Source organism: Trematomus bernacchii, unplaced genomic scaffold (assembly GCF_902827165.1).
Source record: "Trematomus bernacchii unplaced genomic scaffold, fTreBer1.1, whole genome shotgun sequence".
NCBI classification, from domain to species: Eukaryota; Metazoa; Chordata; class Actinopteri; order Perciformes; family Nototheniidae; genus Trematomus; species Trematomus bernacchii.
Window position 1 is genome coordinate 14485104 of NW_022987698.1, and position 15623 is coordinate 14500726.

The 15623-nt window shown below is 42.0% G+C and overlaps 1 protein-coding gene across 1 annotated transcript in view; it reads left to right on the forward strand.

The window, feature by feature from the left end:
* stab1 (stabilin 1) overlaps positions 1–15623 on the forward strand; it is a 112667-nt gene that overhangs the window by 52098 nt on the left and 44946 nt on the right. Inside the window, 12 exon segments of the mRNA XM_034138739.1 lie at positions 579–698; positions 786–833; positions 1066–1148; positions 1485–1632; positions 4204–4338; positions 4430–4489; positions 5045–5221; positions 7370–7459; positions 7540–7686; positions 8028–8084; positions 8335–8497; positions 12714–12863. Coding sequence (XP_033994630.1) covers positions 579–698; positions 786–833; positions 1066–1148; positions 1485–1632; positions 4204–4338; positions 4430–4489; positions 5045–5221; positions 7370–7459; positions 7540–7686; positions 8028–8084; positions 8335–8497; positions 12714–12863 — 1378 coding nt within the window.

Here is a 15623-nt window from a genome sequence, read left to right on the forward strand (position 1 = left end):
GTGCATGTAAATGGTCTGCAAAGGCTAAAATCCCAAAGTTCCCTCCAGAGGGAGTTTCTCCCCCCCTGCCTGAAACACCTCAATTGGACTCCTTTGTTTACTTCCGTAACATAATGACATTACTACGTGACAATGATTGGCTAATGGCAGCTCTAAGCGGTTGACTAATCACAACTGAGCCGCCCAGCTAACCAATCAGAGCAGACAAGGCTCTGGTTTCCGACAGAGGATGAGAAGAGCATTTTGAACATGAAGTGCCTCTTGGCAGACAAAAATAGAAACAATACAAGTCCCGATATACAAGTGCATATTACCAAACACAATTTAGAAGGCAAAATACATTGTACTACATGTCATAAAAGTGATCTGTGTTCTGTTTTATCATAGTTTGAGATGGGTCATAAAAGAAAAACTTGCTTCATGCATTAGCTTGTTAAGAGCCAGCAATGTGTTCAGATGTTTGTTGCCGATTCAGACTAATCAGAAATATCTTTGTTTTTATCTAAAATTGAAATAGTGTCAGGGCATTGAATGTTGTCCTGTATTATCAATTGATGACACATTTTTTGTGTGTGCAGAACAATGGCGGCTGCAGTAGGTATGCTCGCTGTGAGTATTTCGGTCAGGGTCAGAGGAACTGCTCCTGCCTCAGAAGCCACGTTGGCGATGGCTTCGACTGCCGGGGAACCACAAACACTGTGAGTCACATGACCTCTGACTTCCCCCTCACCTACCACTGCCTCGCCTTCCCACTCACTGGAAGTTGTGTCTTCTCTTTGTTGCAGGAGCTGTCCCGACAATCAGAAAACGTCTTCTTCCGCCGAATGTTATCAGTGAGTCATTTGATATCCACACAGTAGATAAGGCTTTGTCTCCAGTTATTCAATAGATGCTGTTAACTAAAAGCAGATGATTTGTTGCATACACAACTGCAGGACACAACAGTAGAGGAAATTCCAATAAACTGTATTTTCATGCAGTAAGAGCATCCCTTTTATTAAGACATGAAAAAGGCCTCAGATCCGTCATCAAATGATTTCACTTTGTTTTCTTTTTGTTTCTCAGTCATCAGGTGTTCGTGGTCTTTATGGTGATGGACCATTCACTGTCTTCGCCCCCGCAGTGGAAACCAACCATGACTCCTCTGTGTGTACAACATCTGCTGTTTCCATATGATCAAATGTTACATAATAATATTACCAATTAGCTTCTTTATCCTTGGAAAACAATACAAACTGATGCACAATATTAATTACATTTATGTTTGTAATTATGGTTGCTGGTGCAAGTTATATACATCATTAGTGTGTGTGTGTGTGTGTGTGTGTGTGTGTGTGTGTGTGTGTGTGTGTGTGTGTGTGTGTGTGTGTGTGTGTGTGTGTGTGTGTGTGTGTGTGTGTTGTGTGTGTGTGTGTGTTGTGTGTGTGTGTGTGTGTGTGTGTGTGTGTGTGTGTGTGTGTGTGTGTGTGTGTGTGTGTGTATAGTTTGAGGAATGGAAACCAGTTTGGTCGACTTCCTGACCTGGTTCGTTACCATGTCGTTTCCTGTGAGACTTTGACCTTGAGTGACCTCAAAACCACTAAGCTAGCCGTCTCCACATCGGGATACACACTTCACTTCAGCCTGCAGGAGGTAAAACATACAAAAACACAGACACTTGACTCTTCTTAGTTTCTACCTGTCTGCCACGCTGTCACGAACTTGAAAACACAAGGTTTTAGGACTCAAATGCACGACCCCAGGAGACAGAGGTAAAGTATGAGAAAAATACTTTATTCCAAAAATCAGGTCACAAAAAAGGATCTACACTCTTGACGAGGTGATAAAGGTTCAAAAAGTAACAACAGAAAATCACTCAAAATCACAAAATGAGGAACAAAACTTACTAGATAACTCAGGAGCATGAATCAGGCTTGAGACATGAGGAAATGTACGCTGACTACTGGCATGGAGACAGGACAAGACGAACTGGCACAAGACAAGGGAAGGCTGGGGAATTTAAACAAGAGGTAACTGGGCACTTTAAACAAGAGGTAACTGGGCACAGGTGGAAACAATCAGAGGCGGGGCTGACGCTGATGAGAGCAGGCACACACACACAAGGATAGGAAGTCAAGGGACCAGAGGCCAGAGGCCTGTACTACGAAGCCGGATTTTCGCTTAGCGGGCTAACTTCAGGGAAAACTCGGGGTTTCCGGTCCTACGACGCTGGTTCTCTTTTTAGCGGGCTAGATCTCCATGGTAACTTATGCTGAGCGGCTAACCTGCTCCGGAGCAGGTTAGGTTGCAGGCTAAGAGATTAACTCAGTGAAAGCACCGCCTGCTGACCAATCAGAGCTCCGTGTGCGGAGTTTAAAGCGATCAAGTCATATTACAGGATAGAGGAAATACAGAAAAACTGCCGTTGCAGGAAAGACGGCCGGCAAAAATCAACTGACTGTGTGAACGTGAAAATGAATAGAATATCCCCTCCCATCTTCAGAGCAATCTGACTATTATAACATTAGCGTTAAGAAAGCTTACTTAAATATCTGCCACAACATAAGTAACCGGATCAGAGTAACATTAAGTACAGTCCGCGGCACTGTGAGTGCAGACGTCGATGTGTCCCATTATCATTCATATCATATCACATCATAATGTATCATATATTTCCTTATTTGAGTCAGCTTCTTGAGCCGTATCTGGCCGTGCAACACTCACAGTGTCACATACTGTATGCAGAAGTATTATTTTAAGCAACACATTAAGTTGACGAAACACTCAAGTCAAATGTAATTAAAGTCAGATCCACTCGTGTCTTGGACGGGGCAGTGATATCATAAACCTGTTAATGTACGCATTCAAACGCTTTTCTTTTACCAGCTGTATTCACCTTGCAGGTGCAGCTATGTGGCTTTTATCCTGGATAAAGTGTTTAAGTCATGGATGTTTAAAGTTTAACTTCTTCATATTTGACTAATATTAAAGTTCACTTTTCATTCAGGAAGTATGACACTGCGCTGTCAGTACGCTTGTCCATGTTTGAGATTGGTCGAATGCTCCAAATACCACCCGCTTACTGTAGCGAGAGCGCGTATGTTTTGGATTAGGCCAACCGGCTAACTCAAACATATCCAGGTTATGTTGAACCGGCTTCGTAGTACAGGCCTCTGGAATGAGACACAAAGGGTGAGCACCAAAATAAAACAGAAAGTGGGAGACAAGACAAAAATGACTTAAAGGTCCCATGTCATGGCCATTTCTACTGATCATAATTCCATTGTTGAGGTCTACTAGAATAGATTTACATTGTGCAATGTTCCAAACTCACATTGGTTTCTCATACAGCATCTCTGTATAGTATGTGTATTCACTCTCTGTCCTAAACGGCTTGTTGGAGCTCCTGCCCCCCCCTCCCTGTGAGCCCAGTGTGCTCTGATTGGTCGGGAAGTTGCGAGGCTCACTGCTGCGATCTGCTGCGAGGAGCGGACAGGCTTCCGTGTCGGCGATACAGCGAGAACAAGCGAAACTCATCCTGAGCACACACAAACACTCACAGCCGAAGTAAAAACAATAAGTGTGGCTTGATATTGAGTAAGAAAAAGGTTTATAACGCTGTGAGCATGGGTCTGCGGAGAGCATTTCTCCGCGATCCCAATTTAGCAGCCCGAAAAACGTTTACCCATTGAAACAGTCGTGGTAGATACCTTGTTTGTTTTAAACATCATAAATACACAAACAACAATGAATACTTACAGGTTGTGTACCCGAATCTCCCGCTGGTCCAAACAAAGTAGGAACAGCATCGTTCTTCAGTGCCCTACGCTGTACATATCCGGCATGAATCGCTGAAAGGTTTGGGAAGCTTTGTTTCGTGAAATGCTGGCAGAGGGTGTGGCCTCTGGGTATTCACATGTCACAGTACCCAGGAAGTAAACAATGGAAAATGAGAAATCTCCAACGAGGCGTTCTGGGGCAGCATAGACAGGTATTTTCTGTGTTAGAGTTGTACTCACTACAGGGTGTACTTTGAGGGTTTTTGACTCTGCAGACCGTTTACATGCATAACAAACTTCATAACACACAAGGGGACGGGTAATAACCGGAAAAGCATGACATGGGCCCTTTAACAAAACATGAAACATGACTAGACTAACATTTTTGACGAGACACAACACACGCCTCCTCCTCCGTCTCCACACCTGTCTCTCTCTCCTGCAGGGTTCAGTGTGGGTGAACAACAGATCGAAGATCATAAAGAGTGACTACACCACATCGAATGGAGTCATTCACCACATCGACACCATGTTGACGCCCTACAAGCTGCAGGACAAACCCAGGATCCAGTATACCAAGGTGGACTGAGTTTAATTGAAAATAATAAATGATTGATTTATTAGAATTGACTGTCAGGCAGTGTGACCTTTCTCTTTCTCTCTCTTTTTAGATGAACCTCACCACAGCTGCAGCGTTTTATGGCTACAGACGCTTTTACAAACTTGTGGAGGTGAACAAAAAGAAAGAACAAAAAACATCCTGCATTTTTTGATTTGATATCTCCTACACTGCCTCCTCCTCACTCTGAAATCCGCCTCTTAATTTACCCACACGTAACACTTCTTTTCTTTCTATCACTACTTATCTTACTACCTGCACAGCATTTTGAGCATTTGTCCCGTGTCCTCAATTTGAGAGATTTGATTGACATTTTCCCTTTTTTTCCCCCGTTCTTGCGTCGAGGTGAATACAATGTGGACCAGTGTTTGTTGGAAAAGAAATCCATTCAAACCGAATATATTTAGGTCCTTTGCTTGCATAATGGTTTCAATAAAAAGGTTCATTTTTCAGGGTTAGATGGATATTATATTGAAATCTAATGTACCTCTTAGCATCGCAGTAGCATGTCCCACTTTGGCCAACACAAACATACTCTTTGTCCCACATGTGGCTTGCTGGCACCTGGTCACCTTAACTCCTCCTTTTAATACAGTTTTCACCTCTAAATTTTTTTCCCACTAGTGTTCGTGCTGATGGTAATCTTTATGGTCCACTCTTTATGCAGGATGCGGGGTTACTCCCTGTGCTCGAGATGTCCGTCCACCAGCCGTACACCATGTTCTGGCCCACAGATGATGCCCTGAACTCACTGTCAGCTGAAAGACAGCACTGGCTCTCCAGCCCCGAACACCAAGACCAAGTGGCTGCCCTGGTGAAGGCTCACATCATCCGCAACTCCAGGGTAGGAAGAGGAAGAAGGTGGGAGGAGGAAGGCCTTTGCCTAAGATGTAGGAGTGTAGTTGCCTTTGTCTAGACCTTTAAATCTATCCACTTCATTGAGTTGACTGGAAACATATTTAACAATTCAGTCTAACATAAGGCCAAGAGTGGAGGGAAGCAAATACAAAAAAATCCATGTATGTTTTTATTGCATACAGCTTGACAATGTTATTAGTCCCGCCCTGTGTCACTGATTGGTTAAGCGTTTGTCCCTCAGAGATGCTAATTGGGTATATTGCTTTTAACAGAGAAATTGCTGTTCATGTTACATAGCTAGACAAATAGTCAACCTGATGGACTGAACGATTTCAAAGCTCTGGACCCAGACAAGGATGGCCTACCACATTAGGTTACTGTTTAAAAAGTCAAAAAATCCATGATGGAACCGAATGTTCAACAAAAACAAATAGTTTTGTGCTGTAACCAAAAATTGTTATATTATGATTTTTTTAATTATTTAATTATTTTCTGAATAAATAATTTAGTCGATAAGATGTCAGGCATCATTTGAAATTGCATATGTAGCGCATTCCAACTGCGTAGTACACTGATTTTGTGTACGTAAAAGATGTCAGCATGTACAGTAGATTAGGTAGAATTTCTGAGCTCTCCGACAACACTTTGGCAGCAACGTGCCAGTCACAAGGTAGCTACGCCCTGAGGCATATGCTAGTTTATCTTCTAGTTTACTCTAAATGGGACCATAACTTACAAAATAAACATCACGCTGAAGAAGATGTAAAACGAACTATTTAGACCATGAACTCATGTTAAAAATTAATGAGGTATTAATTTGATAGAGAATAGGGTAATTTTTCTCATACACTTCTAGTGTACTGTAGTTGCCCCCTGCTGGATTTTGGAGATGATTGACATTTCAGGTATTGGCTTCAATTTCCAGACCAGGTAGTTGTAATCAGATATTTTTTTCAAGATTCAAAAATTTATTTTCATATAATATACAAAACTACGGTGTAGTTATGCAATGAATGTAAAACTTAGGTCACAGGTTCCTCAACAGTGCAATAACAAGACATACATTTTTACAAAAATAAAAATAGTCCTAAAAATAAATAAAAATAGTGCACCTGTAGAAGGTAAGGATCCTCTCTATGGTGCACCTGTAGAAGGTCAGGATGCTCTCTATGGTGCACCTGTAGAAGGTCAGGATACTCTCTATGGTGCACCTGTAGAAGGTCAGGATGCTCTCTACGGTGCACCTGTAGAAGGTCAGGATACTCTCTATGGTGCACCTGTAGAAGGTCAGGATGCTCTCTATGGTGCACCTGTAGAAGGTCAGGATACTCTCTATGGTGCACCTGTAGAAGGTCAGGATACTCTCTATGGTGCACCTGTAGAAGGTCAGGATGCTCTCTATGGTGCACCTGTAGAAGGTCAGGATCCTCTCTATGGTGCACCTGTAGAAGGTCAGGATCCTCTCTATGGTGCACCTGTAGAAGGTCAGGATACTCTCTATGGTGCACCTGTAGGTCAGGATGCTCTCTATGGTGCACCTGTAGAAGGTCAGGATCCTCTCTATGGTGCACCTGTAGAAGGTCAGGATCCTCTCTATGGAGCACCTGTAGAAGGTCAGGATCCTCTCTACGGTGCACCTGTAGAAGGTCAGGATCCTCTCTATGGTGCACCTGTAGAAGGTCAGGATCCTCTCTATGGTGCACCTGTAGAAGGTCAGGATACTCTCTATGGTGCACCTGTAGAAGGTCAGGATCCTCTCTATGGTGCACCTGTAGAAGGTCAGGATCCTCTCTATGGTGCACCTGTAGAAGGTCAGGATCCTCTCTATGGTGCACCTGTAGAAGGTCAGGATCCTCTCTATGGTGCACCTGTAGAAGGTCAGGATACTCTCTATGGTACACCTGTAGAAGTTGCAGAGTATCCTGGAGTCCATGTTGAACCTCCTCAGCCTGCGGAGGAAGAAGAGCCGCTGTTGAGCTGTTTTGGTGATGGTGTTAGTGTGATGAGTCCATGTCAGGTCCTCAGTGATGTGGACACCGAGGAACCTGAAGCTGCTGACTCTCCACCGTAGTCCCTCTCTCTGCTGCTTCCTGTAATCCACAATCAGCCCCTTTTTTTGTATGTGTGTGTGTAGGTGATGGGTGTGGCTCAGCCTGATTTATTGTCTGCGTTTCGCACCATGCACGGATCCACTATCAAGTACAACTGTGACAAGACCCTGGTGGTGAGAAATATTCTATTCAGTGGTTTCTGGCTCTCTGTTGGACTGTTTTTAAAAGTTATTGTTTTTGTGTGTGTGTTCAGGGGGCAGTGTGGATTAATGGGAATGCAGCCAGGGTAGTGGAGCGCTACCTGAACTTCAAAGAGGGCTTGGCCTACGGCATTGACCAGCTACTGGAACCACCGGGTCTGGGAGCGCTCTGCGACAGCCTGAACAACAGAACCACCTTTGTTAGTTCGGATAACCCTTTTACTAAAATGCTTCTTCTGCTTTAAAACTAACGATACAAATGTTAATACTTCAGTAATTAAATAATTACCAATACTATAACATTTATTATGAAATAAAATAGTGCAAGAGAATGTTGCATGGCAAACGTGCAAGTAATGCAGGAGAAGTTAACTATATACAAGTAGAATAGAATAAGATGAGCTAAAATAAAAATGCTGTGCAGTGAAATAAAATACTGCTTATTGTTTTAATAGATACATTTGTGAGATGCAAACAGATGAATGCCTCTGTCCTTGTTTTGGAAGTTGTATTGAACCCTTTTTTGTTTGAAATGTCTCAGGGGCGCTGTGGACGCTGCCTCTTCCCTCCAACCTGCCCATTCAACTACCCCGACACGGTAAGAAATGCTAGAAATTCCGAACCCAAGTAAAAAAACTAAGAAATTGCATCCCTGTATGTAACATTTTAAATATTTGGTCTATTGAAAGTGAATGCACTGGGATTCTTGCTGTTTTAATTGTGTATCCTTATGTTTGATTGCACTTAGTGTAAGTCAATTTGCAATACTTAAATGACATGTAATGTAATGTTCTCTTCTATAATACATAAGCTCTGTCGAGATAAATGTTGATCCTGTCTTCCTCCAGGGAAAAAGGGAGCGTTGTACAAACATGAGAACCTCAAGGTTTCGACCCCAACCTTGGTTTACCCTGGACGATCCTTTCAGTCGCATGGGCTGTAAGAGAGTATGTCAGGTTTCTTCGTGGGTCCCAAAGTGCTGCAAAAACCACTACAGCCGAGACTGTCAAGGTAGGAAGACACATTGGGACGATGCTCCTGTAGTGAGACATTTATGTTATTCAGCCTACAGAAGTCTGCAGATAATCTTGTGCACTCTTAAGGCTACAGTATTTACCCCTTTCAACGCGGTTCCCATTCTAGCGTACTTGCGCTCTTCTGGTTCGGAACCGTTTTTTTTCACACCGCCCAGAGCCCGACTGGTGCTGCCGCGGCTGTGTCATGACGTCACCGTTTACGTCGCTGATTTTCTCCCCAACGGCGCTCACAACAACAACAATGGGGGACTGTGTCGGGTCGATGATCGTGTTGCTTTTAATCATACGAAGCCAGATTAAATTAAAGTGGACCTATCATGCTATATTTGAAACATATATTGTAGGGCCATACCTATATAAAACATGTCTGTGAAGTTTTTTTTTAAAAATACCAAACAGATCATGCATTTTAGCCATCCTTTCGAGCGGTCTCTCATTCCCCTGATAGGTGGAGAGTTGCCCATATAGGCGGAGCACCCCTTTTCTGACGTCAGAAAAATTCAAATAATAATCAGATCCGTTGCAGCCCCGTTTTTAGAGATTTGGGTATGGAGGAAAAGAGAGAGGGTTGTGTTTTCTGACACTTGGTGAGTTCCCTGACACACCGGGGACACATATTCATGTATAAAAGACGTACAAAAGTGCATTTCGCATGATAGGTCCCCTTTAAGGGTTTGTGCTCGACGAAAGGTCTGTCAAGTCTAGGTTTCATCCTCTAGAGGGCAACATTCTGATTGGGACTTAAAGAGCAACTTGCAGGTTTTTTTTTTACTACATTTATGCTTAACCTTGCCTGAAAATTACAATTAAAAAAGTTAATGCAGGATTTCATCTGTTTTACGAGACGTAAGGGCAGGAATTCAGAGGGGAAAGGAGCCGTTTTGAGCTCTGCTACTAAAAACTTTTTTTGTCATATTACGTCACATAGGGGAGCTACAGCCGAAGGACTGTTTAAATGCATGTTAAATGCCCAGCATTCGGCGCCACTCGATGACGTAGTATACTTGAAATAGTGGCTCTGCAGCAGGTACAGTATACTCAACATTGAGAAACGGCCCTTCTCTGCCCAATTCACGGTAGTAGTTGGTAGTTGGTTTGAGCGGTTGTGATTTAGTGAGCTGGTATTTTTTCGGTAATTTTACATTGCATTTCACCATTATTAATCATGGTGAGCTATTGTGTTTGTGCAGGTTGCACAAACTCCAGCCTGTCAGGACATCGAGTCCACAGTTTCCCTAACAGGAAAAGGACCGGAGCTAGCTTTCGTTCCTGGGTGCGTTGTGCGAGGTGCATCCACCCCCCTGCAGCACATACTCTCTCCAGAGGCCATGGGCTGGCATTTCCCACACAAGCACCTATCAAACAAAACGTTTATCAGGAAACCGTTTTACATCTCTCTCCCCCCCTTCGCTGCTCTCGCTCTCTCCCCCCCCTTCGCTCCTCTCTCTCTCCCCTCCGGTACACAGCACCGTAAGACGTAGTGTGGAGTTGCATTAGGTAACGCGAGAGCTGTTAGGGATCAGTATCAACAGTCCTGCCAGTAACGTTACTATATTATCAATACTACTTTAGTTATAGCCTGATATATGATAGCTAACTTTACAATGTTGTGATGTGACCGACGTTAGCTAACATTAACTGTAGCTAACGCCGGTCACTCACCAAGACAGCTGCCCTGTTCTCCACTGATTCTCCTCACACCACAGCTCCATTTCTCTCCGATGGCCGTTATTCCTTCTAATCCTTGGCTGCTCCTGGTCTCTTGGACGCCTAGCAGGCTCATAATTATAAGGTTGTGGTCCGTCATATGCATACGAATATACATTTTCAACCTCTTCTGTGTCAAAACTAACATTGTGAACCATGTTTATTCATACGTTAGACCGGCCGCTCTCCCTGATGTGACGTTACATGCGGGAGGTCTTTTTTTATGCGGAAGTAAAAATGTCTTACAAAAACGACGCCAGATGTCACTGTAGTGTATATTTATGTATATTTTTTTGAAAATCTAGTGTATACATAATTTTCCTACACATTTATTCACTGGGGTCTCTAACCTGCAAGTTGCTCTTTAATTTGCACTATATATTTAGTTTAAAGGGGCCATATTATGCTCATTTTCAGGTTCATATTTGTATTTAGTGTCTCTACTGTGACATGTTTCCATGCTTTAATTTTCAAAAAGCTCTTTATTTTTCTCATACTGCCTGTGCTGCAGCACCTCCTTTCACCCTCTGTCTGAAACCAGAGCCCAGTCTGCTCTACCGCTTAGAGATGTCCCGCCCCTTCGTTTATTTTGGAAAATGCATATTGGTGCATTTCTTTTCATTGCGCTTGTGCCGCCCCCGTCAAAATGCCGCCCTGGGCAACCTCCCATGTCGCCCATATCAATATCCGCCACTGCCTATGGGCTCCGCCACCATCGCCATAATAAACGTCATCATGCTGAGTTCCCTCTAGTTTAGAAGTGCAAACATGAAGTCATTCGTGGTGTTGTTTTTTATAGCCTCACTAAGGCTTTTCACTTCACTAGATTGTATTTATGCTCAGAAATGTTTGGTGTTGGTTATGAACGTCTTCTTTATTCATGCAGAATTCCTAATTCTTTAAAGTATGTTTGTCTATGTGCTATATAATTGAACTTACCTTGCCTTACCTGTAATATCGGGGAATAGAAGCAACTAAAATGAAATGCAAAGAAAATAACTTGAACTTGTATTTGAACTTCATTAACCTGTTAAGCCCGAGAGACCCCGGTACCGGGGTACTGCCGCAACATCTTGCAGGAAACAGTGTCTGAGGGCATGTTCATTTAATAAAACTATGAATGTTTTATATCCATGTAACGGGAAGAAACTCATCTACTGTAACTGATCTTTTTTTTTTTTTTTTTAAAGAAAACCCACAATGCTAACACTGAGCCTCTGAATTAGCAACGAGCGAAAAATGCTAACACCTTACTGCACCGAAAATCACTCACAAAACCTTATTATTTATCTTTTCACCACATCCAACACATCGTGAGGTGACACAGAATCATTACCACTGAATTATACGTATTTGCGACGTTATAAGCAAAAACGGACATCAAAACAGGTGACGCTAGGTAGCTAAAAATGCAAAAATGTTTACCTTGGCTCTGTAGTCTCTCCAAAGTGGTCTTCAATGGCATTAAAACGATAAAAACGCTGCTGAAGTTAACCCATAGCTTAATCTAATGTGTCTGTGTCCCTTTGAAATGATTTCTGATAATCCATAAGCATTAAAACTGCTTTTCCGTTTCCAGATGTCAAAGCTAGAGATATCAAATCAAATTAGGTTTTATTTATAAAGCACATTTAAAAGCGATTTTTGGTCGAGCCAAAGTGCTGTACATGTAATAAAAACACATTACTACAATCACAATAAAAGACAATAAATTACAACAGATATATATAAAAAATAAAAAAAGATAGGTTCACTCTGATGCTAAATTACATGCGCGAAGCCCCCACCTTTTCTCTTCACAACGTGTGTGTGTGAGGGACTCCCCCTTCGATTCTATTGGCTCTAACGGTCAGAAAGAGGTGTCAACCATCAAAATCGAGCAAGGGGGGCCAGAGATATGGAAAATCCACCCAAATGACCCCAGAAGTGGTTTCTTTTTGCTAAATCTCTCTAAAAAGGTCAAATGTCACTTGTTTTGCATAAATCTTGATACAGGGTACTTATTATATGTTGTACTTTGGATTCCTAACGCTTTTAGTCTACTAACCCATCATCCAAGGGTGGTTTTCACTATAAGTAAAAAATTCTTTTTGGACGGACACTATAATTTACAGTTTTTTACTATGTAAAATCAGAATTTTCTTTAAAATAAAAAACATCTATATTGATTCTGACTTTTCTACATCCAACTCACAGGTTTATCATTACTTTGAGAAAAAAGATTATTCATTTAACCCTTTTAGAAGGGAAGATATGGTCATTTGTTCTGGGAATGTCATTTTCGAGCCTGAGACCTGAAAAACAGGCTCAGGGCTTAACAGGTTAAAGTACCAAAGTAGGTTAACTAAGTAATTTTCCATCATTGGGTAAGCTTGTGTTTGTCAAATCAAAATGTGATCCAAAGGATTTGGCTTTAGGCCCAGGGACATTTTTATATATTTTGTTTGTCCTTTGTCTTTTGACTCGTTCCCGGTGTGTTTCAGTTTGTCCAGGTGGCCTGGAGGCTCCTTGTGGTAACCATGGTGACTGCGACGATGGTATGAGTGGTTCAGGAAGATGCAAGTGCCATGAAGGTTTCATTGGAAAAGCATGCGAACTGTGTACCGTCGGCCACTATGGCCCCAACTGCACAGGTACAGTAGACCAAAAACTGGAAACAGATTTGATTTAATATTAAAATGTATCATTACAATTGTGATTGTTCTTTCAGAATAAAGTACCAAAGTAAAGAAAAGTTTTCACAGCAAAATTATCACAAGATATTGCATTAGTTTTTAGCATCATGTTTTAGCTTTTAAAGGTTGATAAATACATAGACTTTTTTTTCCCCTTTTTCTTTTTTATTAGCAAAGACCTGAGTTCAAATTATTCACATAGACGTTTCTCATGTTTATCTGCTATTACTTTCACCAGTGAAAATTACAAATATAAGCATCTGCGGATTGAATCATCAGTAAACATGTTTTCTATAACTGGATGTTCTTTAAGGCGACTTAGATTTCAACAGGTGTAATTACTGACTACTGCTATGCTGTAGTGGAGGTTGCTTTGCAAGATGACCGTTGCTAAAAAGGAATAAATAACCTTTTTTCACCGATCTCTAATTATAGTTCTTGTCGTGTTCTAATGTACCTCCTTTTCCGTCATATCCTGGTGGGTATTTAAAGGTGGGGTAGGTAAGTTTGAGAAACCGGCTCGAGATACACTTTTTGTTATATTCCATGGAATGCTCTTAACCTGTTACGCACCATCCGCCCGGTACCGGGCGGATAAACGCGTCATTTGCAGGAAACAACGTCTAAGGAATCTTAATATTTAATAAAACTATGAATGTTTTATATCCATGTAACGGGAAGAAACTCAGCTAACTGATCTTTTTAAATTAAAAACAAAAAAAAAACCCACAATGCTAGCACTCAGCCTCTGAATTAGCCACGAGCGAAAAAATTTAACCTAAAACGGCACTTAAACTCACAATAACTCCCTTATTACTTATCCTAGATGCATAGCCAACCACTCGTTTTTGGTGTCTTGGAGACACTGAATCTAGTGGTGCCCACCTCAACACTCAGTGATAAACATTTGCGACGCTATAAACGAAAGCGTACATCATAACATGTGGAGCTAAGTAGCTAGAAACGCTAACATGGCTTACCTTGGTCAAAACTGGTCTTCAATGGCATTAAAACGATAAAAAAACGATGCTGCAGTTAATCCATAGGTTCATCCAATGTATCTGTGCCCTCTTTGAAATTATTTCTGATAATCCATAAGCAATAAAACTGCTTTTTTGTTTCCAAATGCCAGAGCTAGAATGTAGCTCCACTCTGCTTTACATTTACATGCGCGCAGCCCGCACCTTTTCTCTTCACAATGTGTGTGTGTGTGAGCCTCCCCCTTCGATTCTATTGGCTCTAACGGTATATTTTCAAATCACCTCAGAGGTGGGGTGGTTTTGGCTAAACCTCTCTAAAAAGGTCAAATGTCACTTGTTTTGCATCAATCTTGATACAGGGTACTTATTATCTGTTGTACTTTGGATTCCTAAAGCTTTTAGTCTACTAACCCATCATCCAAGGGTAGTTTTCACTATCTGTAAAAAATAATCTTTGGACGGACACTATAATTTACAGTTTTTTACTATGTAAAATCTGAATTTTCTTTAAAATAAAAAACATTTATATTGATTCTGACACTTCTACATCCAACTCACAGATGTAACCTTGCTTTGATTAAAGAAATTATTCATATAACCCTTTTAGAAGTTAAGTTGTAGTCATTTGTTTTGGGCATGTCATTTTCGAGCCTGAAACATGAAAAACAGGCTTGGTGCTTAACAGGTTAACATCCCGATAGCAATAAATATTTTAAGTGCTTTGACAAAAAATCCATAAAAAAATGTCATCTGTGGAAGCCGTAGTACTGTAAAAAGTACGACCAATCATTTTAGCCGGCCTACCTGCCTGTCAGCCTTCCATCGGGGCACAAACTTATCTCGTGCCCTCATTGGTCATGTGCGCGTTCGTGTGTGTTGGAGGAGGGGCTCTATAAGGAAGTGGCAGATTTTTTGCGGCTGTGTATTTTCAAATTCTAGCGATCTCGAGCCGGTTTCTCAAACTTACCTACCCCACCTTTAACATTTTTGCGAGATGAGTGTTAACTACAATGTAGCATCTGAGACTTTGCATGTAGCTATGATGCAGCATTTCGTTTATGCAACACTTCTAGTAAACGCTACGCATGTTTTGTCAAGTTGGTGCATGTTTTCCACTCATGCTGCTTCAAGTTGGTGAAGATGTTTCTTCATTTGCGTGTGTTTTGGAACATTTGTTCCTAAATAAACGTATTATTTGTGTTTTCATATTTATATATATTTTATATTTCGTTTTTGAAACTGCAGCGCGTTTCTCTGAAAGGAAATTTTATATCTCTCACAGGCTCCGCCTTCTACTGGACTCTATGGGTACTTCCCCTTGATCCTATCATGCAAGCATTCATCCACTGAGACTTTCTAGACGTAGCCGGCCCTGGGGCGGGCCTAACTGAATGCGCGCGCATCTCACCGCATAAAAGGAGGCCTCGCCTCCTGACTGTCATCCCTTTTTCTTCAGCAAGACAGAGAGACACAACTGAGTGAAGAGAGACGGATAGAATTGAAACAAAAACGAAGAGAATGGACTCACCATTGCTGGAGCAGCGCCCCTGTCCTTCGTGTCCGGGCGCCATGGAAGGCGCCGACCCCCACCGCCAATGCATTGAGTGCCTGGGGTCCGACCACGTGGCGGCCAACCTGGACCCGCTTACGGTCTGCAGCGCCGCAGCGCGTTCAAGGACCTCAGTAGAGAGTCGGCCCTTTCTGTGTCGACCCCCCATAGGCAGAGCTTCCCTTCGTA